Source organism: Muscardinus avellanarius (genome assembly GCF_963383645.1).
Source record: "Muscardinus avellanarius genome assembly, chromosome: X".
In the NCBI taxonomy this organism is placed as follows: domain Eukaryota; kingdom Metazoa; phylum Chordata; class Mammalia; order Rodentia; family Gliridae; genus Muscardinus; species Muscardinus avellanarius.
In genome coordinates, this window is record NC_137792.1 from 73295145 (window position 1) to 73313889 (window position 18745).

At 38.7% G+C, this 18745-nt stretch overlaps 1 protein-coding gene across 1 annotated transcript in view; it reads left to right on the forward strand.

The window, feature by feature from the left end:
• Window positions 1-18745, forward strand: part of GPC4 (glypican 4) — a gene marked incomplete at both ends in the record, with an annotated part of 122350 nt that overhangs the window by 98084 nt on the left and 5521 nt on the right. The window contains 2 exons of the mRNA XM_080719273.1: window positions 3429-3820; window positions 15353-15518. Of these exons, the coding sequence (XP_080575399.1) occupies window positions 3429-3820; window positions 15353-15518 (558 nt within the window). The remainder of the gene's footprint in view (window positions 1-3428; window positions 3821-15352; window positions 15519-18745) is intronic.

Consider the following 18745-nt stretch of genomic DNA (forward strand, 5'->3'; position numbering starts at 1 on the left):
ATGCCCGGCTAACACCTATTTCTTATGCAAAATATAATACAAAACTACTATAAAGAACCTGCAGTTGCTGTTGTAATTTTCTCTTTTAGGTCATGAAACATTAATAACCCTGGATTGAAACAAGGCTTCCATATTTCAGACTTTATTTTTCCAGTATGTGAGTATGCAAACTAAAGGACACGTAATAAAACAGCTCACAAATACTTTTATGTCCCAGATCAGTAAACACAACTTAGCTAGAAGGCTAGCAATTCAAGAATGATGTGGGGCAGAGACCAGATGATACTTTATATGTAGTTGAGAGATTCTTATATAAGAAAAAATTTCCCCAAGAAAACAGCAAAAGTCACTCCTAGCAACACAAAAAATCTTTTATTTTATTTATTATTTTTTGTTGTTGTTGTTGTTGTACTGGGGTTCCTGGAAGCCCTTCTACCTCCGGGATACACTCCCACGGGCTACACTCCCAGACCTATTTTTTAACATTTTATGTGGAAACAGAGTCTCTTAAGCCAGTGAGGCTGGCTTCGAACCAGCGCGATCCTCCTGTCTCCGCCTCCCAAGCGTGGGGATTACAAGTGTGTGCCACCACGCCTGGCATAAAAAATCTTTTAAAGTGCAATTCATTAGAAAAAAAACCCCTCTTAATTAAAACAGTACTGCTGCTGGGAACTTGTATCACACTCCTGTAATCCCATTGACTTTGAAGGATGAGGCAAGAGGATCACAAATTCAAGACCAGCCTGGGTAACTTAGAAAGACTCTGTCTCAAAATTAAAAATAAAATAAAAAAAGGGCTGAGGATATAACTCTATCTAGAGTACCACTTTGTTCAGTCCCCAGTACCGTAAAACAACAACCCAATATTGCTTGCTTTAAGTGCTTCCTATTCAGCACAGTCCCTGAGCTGCTGGAGATTGGTAGTGAGAGGTAAAATGGAAGTTTCATTAGCTGGAGCAATTGTTCTCCAACCTTAGGGTAACAGTAGAATGACACATGGCTCGGATCCCCCCAGCGCTTTTGATTCAGCAAGTCTGGGGTGGGTCTGGGGAACAGTATTTTTAAGAATTTCCTAGATGGTTCTGATGCAGTGCAGGTTCCTAGCTCACACATTGAGAACTACTCAGGGGACTTTTATAGGCCTTCCCACATAGTAGTTTTCTTATATGGCTCTTCTATGATAATTGGTCTTGGTTGTCAATTTGACTGGATTGAGGAGTGTCTAGAGAATTGGTAAAAATACACTTCTTGATGTGTTTATGAGGTGTTTCGAAGGAAGGTTGGGTCAGTGAGCTCAGTGGGGAAGAGCCACACTGAGTGCCAACAGCACCATCCAGTAGGTAGGGGGCACAGACAAACCAAAATTGTGGAGGAAAGGGAACCCAGCTCTTGCTAGTGCTCATAATGTACCCCCTTCATGCTGATCTTGCCCATGGACTTTGAATTTAGACTTGTACCAGCAGCTCTCTAGTGGGTTTTCAGGCCTTTGTCCCAGGACTGGGGGCCCCCTAATTAACTTTTGCTTCTTGGACTGGGCAGCTGGATTCCCTGTCTCTCCATCCTGTAAATGGCCATTTAGCCTCTAATCTAAGTCTCCTTATTAGAATATATATAATTTTTTCTAATGGTCCTTTTCCTTTGGAGAACAGTGACTAGTAAAGTTCCTGTAGCTCTCTTTGAAGGTTCTGCCCTCTTACTTTGTGGGAAAGAACTTTGATAAAAATGCCAATAGGGATGAGTTGGCCTACCTTTAACTTACTCTGCTGAGAGAGCCCACCCCCTTTCTTAAAGTCCAGGAAATAAAAGAGCAAAAATAGTAGAAGGAAAAAATAGATAAAATGAGGAGATAAATCCCTTCCTCCCCACCAAAAAAATATACTGGAATCAGAATGCAGTGATGAGTTTGGAGAGCAAGAAGCATAGGTATATAAGGAAGGCCATATGCATCAATCTACCTCAGGTCAAGTTTACAAAAATATTAGGAACTAGTTGTCAACCTCTTATATGTCTACCCAGCATGAGTTGAGAACAGTTTTGTAGCACTGTCGCATTTTGATAAACTCACCAGTTTTCTGGCTTTGAAGTAGGTTTTACATTTTCTTTCTGCTCCATGCTCACTTAGAGACAGTTTTTTATTTGATGTGGTCCTTGTACTTTACTCTGGTATTTCTTATACTTTATGTTTGCAAACTTGATATCATGAAGTATTTATTTTTATACCAAGCAAGAAATTCTTGAAGAATGATTAATATTACAGATACTGTGTTAGCTCTTCTGTTCATTGAATTTTCCGAGAAAAGCTGCAGGAGAAAAGGAATTCATGATTTGTACATGAGAGATTAAAATCTTTACATTTAGGTGATAGTTATGTGGTAAAAGCAAGTATTCTCATTTCTCTTTTTCGGTTATTTTTCCATCTCATTTTACAAATGTACCAAAGCTGTGGTTGAATGCATTTTAGTGGGGGAGATGACTATTTATTTTCATTTTTGGTTTTATTTATTTTTAGAATTTATGGTTGCAATATGATTATATATTACAGTGAAACTCAAAGTGATATGTTCATATATGCACGTAACATCTCTTAGTGTGTTTCCCTCCTCACCCCATTCCACTATCCTCCTGCTCCCTCCCTGTACATACTAGTAAGGTTGTTAGGGATGACATCTTCATATATATTACTTGGGTCTCTTTGCTGGAAAGACAGACAGAAAAACACACACACACACACACACACACACACACACACACACACACACACACACACACCACGTGCTAGAGTATCGTGATGTTACTGTATGAATCTTTTTGGAACCCAAGGTTAACTTGGATACCCTCAATTTATACTAATATCACAGAGGAATACCTAAGAAGTTGTTTTCAAAATTTGTGTGCTTGCTTCTAAGGGTGTTTCATTATGTTCCTTGGCTTAGTGCCTTTTCCAGCCATGCCACATAGATAAGTAATGAGGAGAAGAGAAAAAAGCTCATGTCCAAGTAAAAGAACTTTTGAGAACACCTGTCCAGGTCTTAGGTTACAACTAGTGAGAATGATTCACTTTTGGTGTAGAATTTTGCAGCAAAAATGTATTGAAAACCTGATATTTTAGACATATTATGCTCATTTTTATATAGTACTTTTTTTTTACAGAGAGAAGGTTGTTCTGACTCCTCAGAAGTTGTTGCTTTAAATTTTTGTTTTTTCCCTCTCAGATGTCAAAACATATGTGACATTGTAACATAGGTTTCCTTTCACCAACAAGTTTATCTGAGATGCCAAATTACCCAGAAGACATTCACACTGTACACAAACATATTTTCCAATTTAATTTCTTGATTCTTTTCAGTTTTCAAGTTTATTTGGAAAGCACTGCTATTACTAAAAAAGAAACCCTTCTTTCATTTGTCTTCCTTTTATGTTTTTTTTAGAATTTTTCAAAGAACTGCTTGAAAATGCAGAGAAATCCCTGAATGATATGTTTGTGAAGACATATGGCCGCTTATACATGCAAAATTCAGAGCTATTTAAAGATCTCTTCATAGAGTTGAAGCGCTACTATGTGGTGGGGAATGTGAACCTGGAAGAAATGCTTAATGACTTCTGGGCTCGCCTTCTGGAGCGGATGTTCCGCCTGGTGAACTCTCAGTACCACTTCACAGATGAGTATCTAGAATGCGTGAGCAAGTATACTGAGCAGCTGAAGCCCTTTGGAGATGTCCCCCGGAAGCTGAAGCTACAGGTCACTCGTGCCTTTGTAGCAGCCCGTACATTTGCTCAAGGCTTAGCAGTTGCAAGAGATGTTGTGAGCAAAGTCTCTGTGGTAAGTGCTATTTGTGTTAAGTGTTTCTGTTTTTGTTTTGTTCCATTTTAAAAGAAAGTTTGGGAAAGTACAAAAATCTCTGGTATTTCATTGGTTCAACAGTATTCTGGTTTCTCTTTTCTTCATCTGTTGCCTCTCCCTTCTCTTACATTCTGTCCTTATACATGTACCTTTTATAGTTACTAAATAATACCATAATGAACATCTTTATATATCCTTGTTATTCTTTTTTGTGGTTTCCTTGGCTGTCATTCTTAGGGTAGGATGTGTGTCCACCTTGCATTGGAATTTTTTAAATGAGGCTAATAATCTATCTACTTTTTTTGGTTTATTCTCTTTCTCCTCGTGACAAAGACACATACATACAGGCTCTACATTTGATTGTTTTTAGTGACTATGTTTCAGCCCACCAGTTGTAGTATACAAAATCCATTATTACAGAAGCCAAATGTTTATTTAAAGTGTACTTGGAGCTCTTTAGAAAACAGTGCTTTCCCAGTAACGGTAGCGCAGGCTTTTAATCCCTGCGCTTGGGAGGCAGAGACAGGAGGATCGCGAAGGTTCGAAGCCAGCCTCCCTGGCTTAAGAGACCCTGTTTCCAAATGAAAATATAAAATAGGTCTGGGAGTGTAGCCCGGAGGTAGAAGGGTTTCCAGGAACCCCACACACACAAAAAGAAAACAGTGCTTTCTGTAACAATTAATGTGGGCCACACCACCCTCGAAAATGAATTTGTTCATAGGATTATCACCAAAGGAAATAAAATTGTAAGCCTGGCATGGTGGCACAACCTGTCATCTCAGTACTTGGGAGGCTAAGACAGGAAGATCATAGATTTGAGGCCAGCATAAGCAACTTAGTGACACTCTATTCGAAAACTAGGGGTTGGAGGTATAGCTCAGAGATAGAAAACCCATGGACTCAATCTCTAGTACCAAAAGGAAAAAAAATTGCAATATGTGAACAGGAGCTAATGGAATGGCCTCAGTTTCCTCATTTGTGAATTAAGTGAATTGGACTATAGACCAATACTTGTGAGATTGCTCCTTTGAGCCAGTTTAGAAGGCACTTCATGGGTCTCATTCAGGAGGACTAAGGGAGAAGGGAGTATTCTGTCTTCAAAGTGGAGGAGACTGTGCATCTCTGCCTTTATCTCCTGATTCTTCCAAAGAAGTATTGCTTTCTTTGGTTTCATGTAGTAGGGATTTGAGCATGATTTCAAAGGGGAAAAGGTTAAATTTGAAACTTTTTTGCCATGTTAGGGGTGAGAAACAGGACTTTGCACATGCAAGCAAACACCCTGCCTGCCCCTGAGTTCCTCACCCAACTCCTGAACTTGTTGAAGGCCGTTGCACCATTTCTCTTCCATGACCCAGTACCAGGGAAGAAATAAATACTGAGGCAGTTATCTTTGCAAGACAGGGAAACTTGTGCTTATGCCCTTTAGTCATTTTGAAGACTGGAGAATGGTCAGCATAAAAATTGGACAGTATTGCAAATTGTAAAATAGCCACTTAACTCCTTATCAGAGAGTCCAACTACAGTTAGGGTGACCTTATAACTCATTGTCCAAACTAGTATGTTTATTGTCTAAATCAGAAGTTGTCTAAACAATTCTAAAAAGCAACATGTGTCAATAAATAATTTAAAAATGATAAAAAAATACATAATAAAATTGTTAATAAGCATCCAAGACTCCTTAGGATGTGTGGTCACCTTAGTAAAAGAGAAAGCTCATGTTTACCAGAGTGAAGAAAAGTATTATAAAGGGTAGGGTGTTACAAAAAAATAGATGCTTATAGGGTTTTCCATATTAGAATTAGGTGATGATAAGGATTGATTGATTGGTTGGCTGCATTCATTATTACAATATTGTTTGTTCTCTCTCATCTCCAGACCATAAGCTCTCAGGAAACTATTCTTTGCAGTATGGTTTTGCTCACGTGCTCTTTTTCTTTCTGATATTTTCATTATAAGTTTTAAATATTTGTTGGGGCATATGAGGCTGAGTTGAAGAGTGATTGTTATAATTTAAAGGAATAATCTGATGCCAGCCCTTCTGCCAACCCTAAAAACCTTTATTAATCTTGAAAACACTTAAGTCAGTCCATAGAACATTACACAGCTATTCTAGGTCCAAAACCTTTACATGATAATTCACCTAATACATTTGGTTCTCCTGTAAAACTACCTTGTGTTCATCCTAAGCAGAAAAGACAGAAAGGTGAAAAATAATGTTTCATGGCTTTTCTAAGCATTGTATTTACAATTGAAAACTTTTTAGAAAAATACTGTTTTGGCTTCACCATTGAGCTTCATCTAGACATATGGGATGACTTGAAATCATACTCTTCAATTAAGTTGGGTACTATTATCTAAATTACAAAATAATAAGACACATAGGCATCAAATGCATTTCTAAGAGTTCATAAATAAGAATTGCATAAAAATCCATCAGTTGGAGAATATTTCTGTGTAGACAGATACCAGACATATGTATGTACTTGAAAAATATTTATTGCATTAATTTTTTTAGTAGGACTGCCAGTTAAACAGAATTTCAAGTACAGCAGTATGGAGAAGACAGTAATGAGCTGGCTATCAAAAACATGTTTGAAATGGAACATGTTGGAAAAATCCATGATTAGTCTACAGTTAATATTCTCTACTATTTTGGGTAGTCAAATAATGTTTATTCATATATGTGAATTCCCATCCCTTCAATAGTGTAACTTCCAGGTGGAACATGAAGTGAACATACCTTCTTTTGGAACCTAATAAAAGCCTTGAGCCTAAAAAATACCTTTCAAAGCAGGGAACATATTTTCTAATTGAAGGGACCCACCTTTCATGCTTATTTACAAAGTCAAATATGACAACCATCCTAGTCTTGGCTTCTGATTACATACTTAGAAATGTTCCCACTTTCTCTTTATGAGTGGATCCTATGCTTCTCCAGTTTATTTTTGCAACAAAAGGGTTGCAGTTAGAACTAGAACGATGATTTTGGTCACCCCTAAGCCTTAAAGGCTATTAGCACCTGCAAACTTCACATATATCAAGAGAAAGGAACTGCTTAGTTGAGGAGGATTTTCCTTGCTTTAGGTTTTGGGGCACAAACATCCAGTGATTTCAGTTCACTCCATTGGGCTTTCAATTCAAACTTCAGAAAACTCCCTTAATTAGTAGCAGATGGTTCAAGAATACCCTGGTGCTGCACAACTTTATATTACTTATTCCAACTCTATTTGTCATGATTCATGATACGTTTCTTACTTACCTGCTTATAGCAGCAGTTTGCCTGGAAGGGTGAAGTCTGTTGTGGTATTTTGGAAATGCACGAGTAGTTACATGCACCATGAAAATTAATAGCTCCTATGCCAAAGAGAGCTCGTTCTCATGGTTTCAATTAACACTGACATAATAGGACTGTGTCTACACCCCCATTGCAAACTACAGGGGCTATAATTAGAAATCTACGCCTTACCATTGAGATGTCTAAATGGCTGTCCTGCCTTGAAAATAGTTGTTACAGCTACCCCTTTATTTCTTTCTATTCACAATATCCCAACACAAGCGTACTGAACAAATCATTTTGCCATTCCCCTGAATCATTATAAATATAAATTTAAAAGGCCACCAATACAAAAATGTTTTAAGAGACCAAGTGCAGACATTTATTTAACCTCTAATATTTTCACTCAAAACTTTGAAGGCTAGTATTGTAAAGAAGGTAGGATTCAAGCAGTGGTTGGTACGGGGATGCTAGGTGTGCAGGAGTGTCATGGGATGAACAAATTGATGTTACACATGATCAAAACAAAAACTGAGCCCCTTTTCAAGGGTGTCAATACAATGATACTTTAAAGTCACAACTAAGTTTTGGTAATTTCAGACAGACAGAAATATGACTTTTTTTTGGTGCTACTGGAGAATGAACCCAAAAGCATTCTACCTCTGAGCTGGGGTAGCCCCAGCCCTTTTTATTTTGAAATAGGATCTCACTCGGTTACTGAGGGTCTCACTACATTGCTGAGGCCGTCCTCAAGCCTGTAATTCTCCTGTTTCAGTCTCCAAAGCATTGGGATTACAGGTATGTGCCACCACACCTGGGTATAAGATAACACTTTCAAATACCAATGCAGCTTTAGTTCATCTATAAACTGAAAATATATACTCTTGAATGAAACCTAGTTCATTCCTTACATCTTATTATGCTTTTAAAATTCTGTTAGCATATAAGTAGTTAGCAACTTCTCATCCTCCTTTCTGTGTGTGTGTGTGTGTGTGTGTGTGTGTGTGTGTGTGTGTGCACATTTAACTGGTTAGGAAACTGTTGAAGAAACTCATCACATCCCATGATGAGTGTGGATTCTCTATCTCTCTTTCCATAATTTTGGGAACTATTTCCTCTTATTTTTATTTGGTGCTTATGTTACCAAGCAACAGATAAAATCTAGACCTTTTCTGTTTGTTCAATATTATTGGATCTGCAAAAAATAAAATTGCTGCAACGAATGTATGTTAGGAGCTGGAATAAACTAAAAGGAAATGTGTTTCTAACTTAAATGCAGCATGTTTATTGCCATCACTGTGTAATGTGGCTAAAGGCTCATTCTAAATTTCTGCAATGAAATCCAGGCTGAGTGAAGAGTTTGGCTCCCGCCTTTTTCTTTTTTAGTCTGCTTGCAGTAGTTTTTAATGTGATATTTGGAAAATTCATGTTATTTGGTCGAAAGGCTCAATCTATGTTAAAAGAATCTTTGCAGAGGAGACTTTTCTGCAAAGGCCTTTTATAGCAGATATAGCATGCAGATATCTAGTAAGTATACATATTCAGGAAGGCAGGCAAGGGTGACATGTAGTTTCTGTTTTTGCTTTTGTTTTGAGATACTCGGGAATTGAACCCAGGCCCTGGCACATGCTAGGCAAGTGCTCTAGCATTGAGTTATGCTCTACTACCTAATTATTTTTAAAAGAGTCTTAACAAGTGAAAAAGAAAATAAAGACTCTTCCCTGACTTGACTTTTATTTTGGGACATAAACTGACTCCAAAAATCTCAGATTCTAAGGTACCTCCTAAAATTACTTCAACATTTAGAAAACCCTTGGTTAGTTTTATAGGATATACAAGGACTTGGAAATTGAGTATTAGAATATCGTAATTTTGAGTCAGTAATTCAGATTGATTTTGATATTAGTTAATCCAGAAATATTTAGTCCTGATGACATTCCTTTCTATCATATCCTCCCCAAAAGTAAACATTCTAACTCTTACATAAATCATGTGAAACCCCTTTTTCCATATAAATAAGGTCCTGCCTTTGAGGATTTGATCATTGTAGGAAATGGTTATTGCTGCTACATTAAGTTGCAGTTCATTCAAAATTTTAGAATTTTGGTAAAATATGAATTGTTTTCTGGTTTGTTTTCTTCAAAAGAACTTTTTCTCTCCATGTCCAGCAGTGTTTTCTTAAGCCCTTGAATTCTTTGTGAGCAGAGGCCAGTGAATAATACACTATAATTATGAGTTTTTCTCACCCCCATAGCACATTGAAAAGCTGTAAATATATAGCACTAGTACTTAGTTGTTATTGTTTCATTAAATTAGCATCTAGTTTTATCATGTAAGTGTCTAGGAAGTATTGCTCCATGTAAAACAGTTGTGTCCCAGATTACCTTCCACCAGAAAAACTGGTTCATTTGGCCAGTAAACTTTGAAAACTGAAAATTATCCCTAGAAAGTAGATAGCTCCATTACTGAGCAGGCACCAAGTGGAGATACTATACTAGGGCTCTGATCTTTGGAGAAAAACCAGACCTAAGTGCTATCTTTAGGCCTCTTATAGTCAGTGATTCAAAAGAAACCATTTAGGTACCAGTCAAGGAGTTGGGGACCATAGTTGTGTGGTAGAACTCTTACCTGGCATGTATGAGGTCCTAGGTTCAATCCCTCACACTGCCCAAACCAAAACCCTTTATAAATACACATCCTGAAAGTCAGGTATACATGTTCTGAAGCAAACTTTCTGTATTAAAATCTTGACTCTGCCATTTACTGGAAGGCTTTGTGTGAGTCCCTTAAACTCCTTGGGCCTCCATCTGCTGCATAAAGAGATGAGATGAGAATACTCACCTCTATTATATGATTATTTTGAAGCTGAGATGAATTAACACATGACAGGTTCTTAGATCCTGACACATACTAAGTACTTGATAAATATATAACTCAATAAAACCCAAGTTATCAGTAGTAATTCTGCATTAAAACAACCTTTTTTCTCTTGAATCTTGACATCAAGACCTCCAGACCCCTGAAACCTTAAAAGCCAAGTAATTATTTACCCTCTAAAAGCATTAAATGATTCTTTTTGTTCAAAGGGGGAAGGGAGGAGTATACAGTTTTACGTTTCCTGTTCGTCCATTCATTTGTCCATTCATTCGTCCATCCTTCCTTCCTCCCTTCCCTCATTCCCTCCCTTCCTTCCTCCCTCTCTCCTTCCTTCCTTTCTTCCATTCTTTGCAGTACTGGAGATGGACACCCCCCAGGGGCATTCTACCTCCGAGCTACACCCTGAGCCCTATTTTTTATTTTTTATTCTTATTTATTTATTTTTTGCAGTACTGAGGATGAAACCAGGGGCATTCTACCTCTGAGCTACACCTCCAGCCCTGTATTTTATTCTTTATTTTGAAACAGGGTCTCACTGAGTTGCAAAGTACCTCACTAAGTAGCCGAGGCTGTCTGCAAACTGCAATCCTTCTGTCTCAGCCTCCCAAGTACTGTGATTAAAAGCGTGCACCACCACGCCTGGCTCTGTTTTTTCTTCATATGATTTGGAGAAAGAACTATTAATCTCTGAGAAGTCTGCCAAATGTGACTTTGGTAAAAAGTAGTCATAACACTGTATTTACCCAACCCAAAGGATTCTGGAAGTCACTGACATATGGGCTATACAGGCTCTTCTAAGTAAAAGAAAACCATCAAATGTTAGTCAAGAGCTGTGCCCCAAAGTAACAACCAGATCACACATTTTAAGTGGTATGACATGTCATGGAGGATAAATACCTATCTGAGGATTACATGAATACCTTAGCACATAGTTACCCTTTTTGTTAATCCCTGTGTGAAATGATCAGTACTTGGTCTTTAATCTTTTAGAGTAAATTTATTTCAGTAAATGAGTTTTGCAGGACTCAAAGGAAGTAATTGATTTTGATGGTTACGAGGGGATAAAATGTGAATGAACTTGAGTTTCTATTCAAAATGAATAAAGCCCCAGAAGAAAGTATATCTTGGTCTACTGTTATATTTGCTTTTGGGTAAAAAATCTTGCCCCTGGGAGTGTAGAGAGTCCATTGGAAACTTGTGAAGGAACACCCAGTAGGTCATGGCATATCACCATGTGACAGCAAGAGCCATTTGGGCTTTTTCCAGAAACTCTAAGAGAATTTAAATTACATTATCATACACAGTTGTTTTTCTTTCTTTGTTGTGATGGTTGGCACACCTTTGGCCCTTTTACTAATCGATATCCCTTCTTACTAAGAATACTTTGAAGTTTCAAAAAGAGAGGCAGCCTATTGGTTTATCTACTAGGGAATCCTATACAGTCACACTGGTCCTTAGCACTCTGGCTCTTTCAACCAAGGCTCGAATGTTGGTGTTAGTGACACTTCCTCTGGGGCAAGGAGGGGAGTCCTGTTTGTTTAGGTCTTGTGACTTTTATAACCCCACTGCTTGAGAGTCTTAGGCAGAATTACAGGTTCAAGGATAGCCTTAGCAACTAAGCGAGACCCTTAAAAACTTAGTGAAACCCTGTTTCAAAAGAAAAAAGAAAAAAAACACTGAGAGTATAGCTTGGAGGCCAGACCATGGCACATACCTGTAATCCAGGCAACATGGAAGGCTGAGTCAGGAGAATCACAAGTTCGAGGCCAGCCTGGGCAACTTAGCAAAATTTGGTCTCAAAATAAAAAATAAAATATGGCTAGGAGTGTAGCTCCATGGTAGAGTGATTCTGGGTTCAATGCCTAGTACTGCCCTCAAAACAGAAAAGAAAACAAACAAAAATCTTCCTTTCATGCTGAGACCTCCTCCGAGAATTTGCTTCCCAGGTTCTGAATGCAAGGTAGTCAGATTAGTAGTTATGAAATGAAAGTCAGATTTTTTGACTTTGGTATTTTATATAACCTTTCTTGTCCCAGTTTTCTTATAACTTCACCATTGCTCTTTTTAGTTCTGATATTATTTAGTGTTCTCATTGCATGTTATAGTTGAGTTCCATGTGATCATTTCGGGCAGTTCCACAAATATTTTACCTCTACTGTTTCATTTCATTTTGTGTCTGATTTTAAAACTTGAGTTTCCATCAGACTGTTTTAGGGGAGAGTACCACAAGATCTATAGTATAAGTGATTTGACTAACAATTGAATTAAGAATGTAGCACATTACTTTCTAGAGTTATCTCCCTCCCCTTTCTTGTGTTTAAAACTTATGCTCATTTCTTAAAGGCCCTCACTAAGTGATTTCTTTGTATTTTATAGAGTAAGCCCCATATCCAAACATAGACTTGCCTTGCTACCTAACACAAATATATTCTAGACTAACCCCTCATACATAGTAGGTGCTTAGTAACTATTTGTTGACATTTTAGCTTTCTACATTTCTTTTTTCCGTTTGTGGTACTGGGGATTGAACCCAGAGGCATTCTAATGCTCAGTTACACCCCCAGCTCTCGCTCGCTCGCTCTCTCTCTCTCTCTCTCTCTCTCTCTCTCTCTGTGTCTCTCTCTCTCTCTCTCTCTCTCTCTATATATATATATATATATATATATATATATATATATATATATATATATATTTGGTGGTACTGGAAACCCTTTTACCTCAGAGCTACAGTTCCAGACACCTATTTTTTATATATTTTTTTGAAAACAGGGTCTTTTAAGCCAGCGAGTCTGGCTTCGAACCTGCGCGCCATCCTCCTGTCTCCGCCTTGCAAGTGTAGTTAGGCACCACCATGCCGGGCTGTATTTTATTTTGAAACAGGGTCTCACTAAGTTGCAGAGGTCCTTGCTAAGTTCCTGAGGCTGGTCTTAAACCTGAAACCATCCTGTTTCATCCTCCCAAATACTGGAATCATAAGCATGCCCCACCATGCCTGGCTCTACATTTCTTAAAAGGACATTGTCTGCTCTTAAAAATAATGTTCAACAATACCAACTTCTATACTAGTTGATTTTTCACAGTCATTTATGTGACTCTTTCCTCTTTAAATCCAGCCATTTAGCAGTATTACCAATGTGTATCCCAGCTAAAAATAGAGCAGAAAATAACCAATGTCCAAGAATAGAGTTTTATATCTTCTGTTTAAGAAGGCAGGGAAATATTATACATCTGGGAAATCTTTTTGTCATAAATGTTTGATGGTGCAGTGCTGGAATTAAATATAACAGGGTGACTGTCAACAAGTTGCTTAATCTACTGGGCTTCAGATTTCTTACCTTTCAGGCCCCTTCCAACTTCAAATTTGTATGATTTTATGATGGTCTGGCACCTCCCTTCCTGGGACTTATTTGCTCGTCTGTAAAATGAGAGGTGGATGAATATTGACATCCTAACAATCTGTGACTTTAAAGGAATGAACATTTATCTATCCAGGAAATCTAGTTATCCAGAGGGCTATTCGTTGTGGATATTGGTTAGCCAAAATTTTACTGTACATTAATATGTGGTTAAAATGACAAATTTAATGCCTAGGAAAACATTTGGGACTGGTTAAAACTGTGGAAAAATCTTAATTCTTTGTAGGAAATGTTGACATCAGTGTATACAATTACTATCTTTTGGTTGCATATTTTTCTTCCTTTTAGGCTACAGTTGTTTTTTTATGAGACTGAGGGAGTGTGTGTGAATATACTGTTGCACCTGCCAGATAAGAGGTTGACACGTTTTTCTCCTGACAGTACTAATCCTCTATTCCTGTTCCTAAGGGCACTGTTGATAAGTGGTATCCAGAGTAAAACACCAGAGCAGGTGAAGTGCATTGCCGGCTACCCCACATGGCAACATCTGTTCCCGGAGGTGGTATCTGCTTCTAAAAGTCTATGTTAGCAGAACTGGCTGATGCTGATAGGGAAGAATGCAGTAATCCTCTGATACAGACTCCAAAAAAGGAGAGTGTGACAGAGAGAAAGACAGGAACTTTCAGTTGGCTGCCAGCCCATGACAGCTAGCCCTGCTCCTTTCTAAGCTTTGATGGAATTGAGCCACCCATGGAATTGGCCCTTCTAGGCCCAGCACAAGTTCACCTTACCAAAGCAGAAAAATGAAAGTCAGTCCTATTTCTCTGGGGGACATGGCCAGCCCAATCTGACCTCAGCCCCGTTTTCATCCTCACTGCTTTCTTCCCTCAAACTTTTAGTTGCCTATGTGCTTCCATATGGTGTCTCAGTTTCTGCCTGGTATTCAAGCCTCTCTAAATTCTGGCCGATGCATCCAGTATTGTTCCTCCAGATTGCACAGCCCTATTCTGAAATTCTGTGATATGCCAGGTGTGGTGGCGCACGCTTGTAATCCCCGCGCTTGGGAGGCGGAAACAGGAGGATCGTGCAGGTTCGAAGCCAGCCGCGCTGGCGTAAGAGACCCTGTTTCAGAAATATAAAATAGGTCTGGGAGTGTAGCCCGGAGGTAGAAGGGCTTCCAGGAACCCCAGTACCACCAAAAAAAAAAAATTCTGTGATATGCCTCTTAACAGCTTTTTAAATTTCATTGTCTCTACCTGAGATGATCTCTATTTCTCCACTTAAATCCAACCCCTTCTTTAAAATTTAATAAAAATCCCAGCTCTGCCCTCTGAGTAGAATTCCTTTATACCCTACCAAGTTTAAAGACATAGTCTATTCTGTAAAATGCTTTAAGTCTGTGTTCCAAACAGCTCTTGGCATAGAACAAAGTACACATGTGGTCCCCTTTTCCAACTTAGCTGGGGGCTAAGGATCAAAGGTCAGTCATGTAATTAGTAGAAATTTGCCTGTATTCCAGTCTGGCTGAGGCAGGCATATGATTGGAGGGACCATAGTAGGCCCTACTTAGTGGCAGGTGTTTTAGAAAGTATTTGTTACTGTCTCAGCGTTGATCCTGGAAGGTCGTTTGTAAAAGGACTTTGAGATAATTGTGTAGTGGGAAATGAGTGTGGAGTGTGTGAGGGTGAGAGTGAGAGAAAGATTGGAAGACACACAGGGAGGGGACTGAGGAAAGAATAGGAGTTCATGGGGTGGAAGGTACACATACTGTGGTTGTTTAAGTCATACAGTGTTCATCCCCACCTTTCCTTCCCTCTTTACAGCATATATCCTCTGTTTATCTAATACACTTCCATTGAAGGCAGGCCAGGCCTGCTAATTGTGATCAGTCTTAAGTCCTTACATGAAGTTTGTGGCTAAGCCTTCAATGCCCATAGGATAGATTTTCAATTTGGTGTCAATTTTAGCTGCACCATTACTGTCTTTTTTCTTCTCCCACATTAGGTAAACCCCACAGCACAGTGTACTCATGCCCTGTTAAAGATGACCTACTGTTCCCACTGCCGGGGTCTTGTGACTGTGAAGCCATGTTACAACTACTGCTCAAACATCATGAGAGGCTGTTTGGCCAACCAAGGGGATCTCGATTTGGAGTGGAACAATTTCATAGGTGAGCAAGGGATGACAATGTGTCACTGGAGATGGCTCCGCTGCTAGCCATGAGGAAAGTTGTAATTGCCAGCTGTCAAATTTATTTTCCTGTTATTTGTTTTGTGTGTGCCACATTCCTGACTGTGCTATGCTCAATATTTTGAGGAGAGTAAAATCATGACTGTAAGTAAAAGTTTCCTTAAGCTAATGATGACATTTTTGAGACACTAGATAAAGTGAATACTAACTTCTAATGATGAGAAAATACCTTTTGGGGCATTTTCTGCCTAAAGGTCAATTTTAGTTAGGTATTATACATTTGCATTCATGTAAATGCTAGAGTCCAACCTGCTCAAAGCTGTGACTGTGGATTTTATAATGTTGATTTATATTGCAAAGAAATCTTCTACAAACTGGTGAGATACCCATTTGTATTTTTAAACAGAAGCTGTCTGATGGTGGAAATTTAAAGGTTTTGTTTCTATCAGGGATTGAGCAATAGTAGATACCTCTGGTAAGAATGGAAAGTCTTTGAGCTGACCATTTAAGAAATGTGTATTCTCGCTTATGCCTTCCACCTAGGAAAGCATTACTCAAACTCAGGACTCTAAGTTTCTGACAGGGTTAATTATGATTTTGGAAAAAAAGATAAAAGAAGTATAATAGCCATAAACTGACTTGATGCCTACTTAGTGCAGGTATTAGTACTGAACCCTCAGTGACAGTATATAGCGTCAAAGCTCCTAATACTGAATTGTTAGCAGGACCTTCTGTACATACTAACAGCTCTCATAAACAAACTCATTTCCCCATCCCCCAACCACATTTGCATAATTGCAGAATTTGAGTGTCTTTATAAGCACCTATTTTTTCACCTATTTGTCCACATCATGGGAACATGCGTGCAATTTGCTGGCTTGTTTTTATTTTTTATTTTTAGGGGGGCCTTGGGGTTGGGGAATGCTTTTTAGTCTGCAGGAGAGCTAATTACCATATTAACTCTGTTTGAAAGTGCATCAATAAATTGGCTCCAACAGATTCTTGAGAACACTGGCACAGAAAAAAAAGATGTGAATATTAAGCACTTCAGCACAGTTGTAGCCTAAATACCTCAAAGCTGGAAGATCTGAAAAAAAATCTTTTACACACAGAGATGCAGAATACCATGAAAGGGAAGGCATGAGACCAGCAATGTCACACAGGCACTAATGGCACATCATGCCTAGAATAAAGGCAAGGGAGAAATTTTTACTTCAAAATATTTCTCATGGATATATCATAGCCAGTGACATTTCCAATGTAAAATTGATATTTGTTCTTTCTATCTCCCTATTTTTAATCCCACCATCATCCCATACCCAAATGTCAAGTTTGCTATTAATTTTCTCTAAATTGAGTTTTTAAATAACGGTGAACCTTTTTACTTTTTCCTATAATGAACTGTTTCTTTTGACAGAGGAGTTGAATTTGCCCTGTGTATGGTGACAGTGATCCAGCTGTTAAATTCCTACTTATACATCTGGAATAGAAAACAGAGGGACACTTCCCTCACTGTTATTCTGACATACCAGCAGCCACTATCACGAAAGTCCTCATATCCTTGTATTAAAATACAAATTCTTTTACATATTTTTCCAAAAGTTTACAGGCCCTTACCAAAACAGAACCATAACCAGGCTTGCTTAGTTTTCAGTCACTTACTCTGAAACAAGGAAACCCAAGTTGCTATTGTTCTTATACTGTGTTTTTAAAATCACGTGTTATCTTTGAAGAAACACAATTAAACCCAAGTGGCAATTGATGGAATTTCTGAATTGAATTTTCCTGGTCATTTTAAATTATACTCTTTGGAAGGATGAAGTACATAATTGTATCTAGACTTAATTTTTATGGGTGTACTAGTCTTTATTTCTAATAAGCTGATAATAAAAGGCTGGGAGTAATAGACATTGTTATTCTCTAGTGCTTTTCCATGAATTTTTCACAAGGGTCTAATTAATCTGCTCTGTGGTTATAGAATTCAAGTCCCAATTTACATGCCTCTGCTGTAAATTCTTTTTCCTTGTCTTTTTTTCTCTCTGCAAGGAATTTTTCTTTCCCCTTTAAATGACTGCATTAATGAACGGTCAAGGGCTTTCTTAGCCTCTTCTTTAAATCAGATCTTGGGGTTAAGTCGGGAAACTGCCTTTTGTTCTTAAGTCAGGTCAGGAGGCTGAAGATGTGGGATTCTGATTATTGGCGGCACAATGCAAAGAGAAAGAAATTGCTTTCCCCAGTGAAGAGGGTGTGCTTTGTTGCAGGGTATGAGGGACAGTCAACGCCAGTATGCAGAGCACTGCAGTCGTGCACTTGGGCTACACTCTTTAGGAGACTATAGATGGATCTTTCCAAGTGTGCCTTCTTGCTGCCATGTGTTCCCACTTCTCTAAACTGCCACAACCTGTGAACCCTTAGTAAATGTGGAAGTCTCATCAACCCTTATCAGAATGGATCTGAATAATTGAAACACCTCTGAAGTTACCCTTATGAGTGGCCAGTTAGGTGAGGTGTAGACAGTAGGATCACAGGTTCAGGGCCAGCCTCATCAACTTAGCCAGGCTCTCAGCAACTGTTTTTTAATAAAAAATAAAACAGGACAGGAGTATAACTTGAAGGCAGAATGCCCCTTGGTTCAGTCATCAGAAAAACACACGTGCACACATACACGTTTCTGGAGAATCATAAATTATTCTTAGGTGCAAATTGTTCTCCACCATATACTACAGCTGTTTTACTCATAATTGACCCTGTTAATATCACATGTTGCTGCTGGTAGGAATTTAAGATTGGGATTGCTAGTGGGGACACCAGCCAGTAAGTTCCTGGTAGGAGCCAGAAGCCAGTCACATTGCACATAAAAAGAGATGTGACTGTGGCCTATGGCAACCAGAAGAACCCAAAACCCTAAACTAGCCATCACTGGGTTTCTCTTGGTGTTTCTTATCAGGGCTGATTGCTGTTGCACTGGAGTCAATAGATAGCCAATTGTTATTTCCTGCAGGGGTTAGAGCCAGCCTGGGCTCCTGGGCCAGGCTGAGGGCAGAATCCTTGGTTGCATTCTTCAGCTACACAACCCAGAACTCCATGGCACCAGCCCCAACAAAAGCCCAGCTTCACTTTCCATTCCCAGGCCCCTGTGATGGCCAGCAGGCTCAGAGTTTACAAAGACACCAAACAGCCAGAAGAATTGGGGGTTTATGTTTCCTT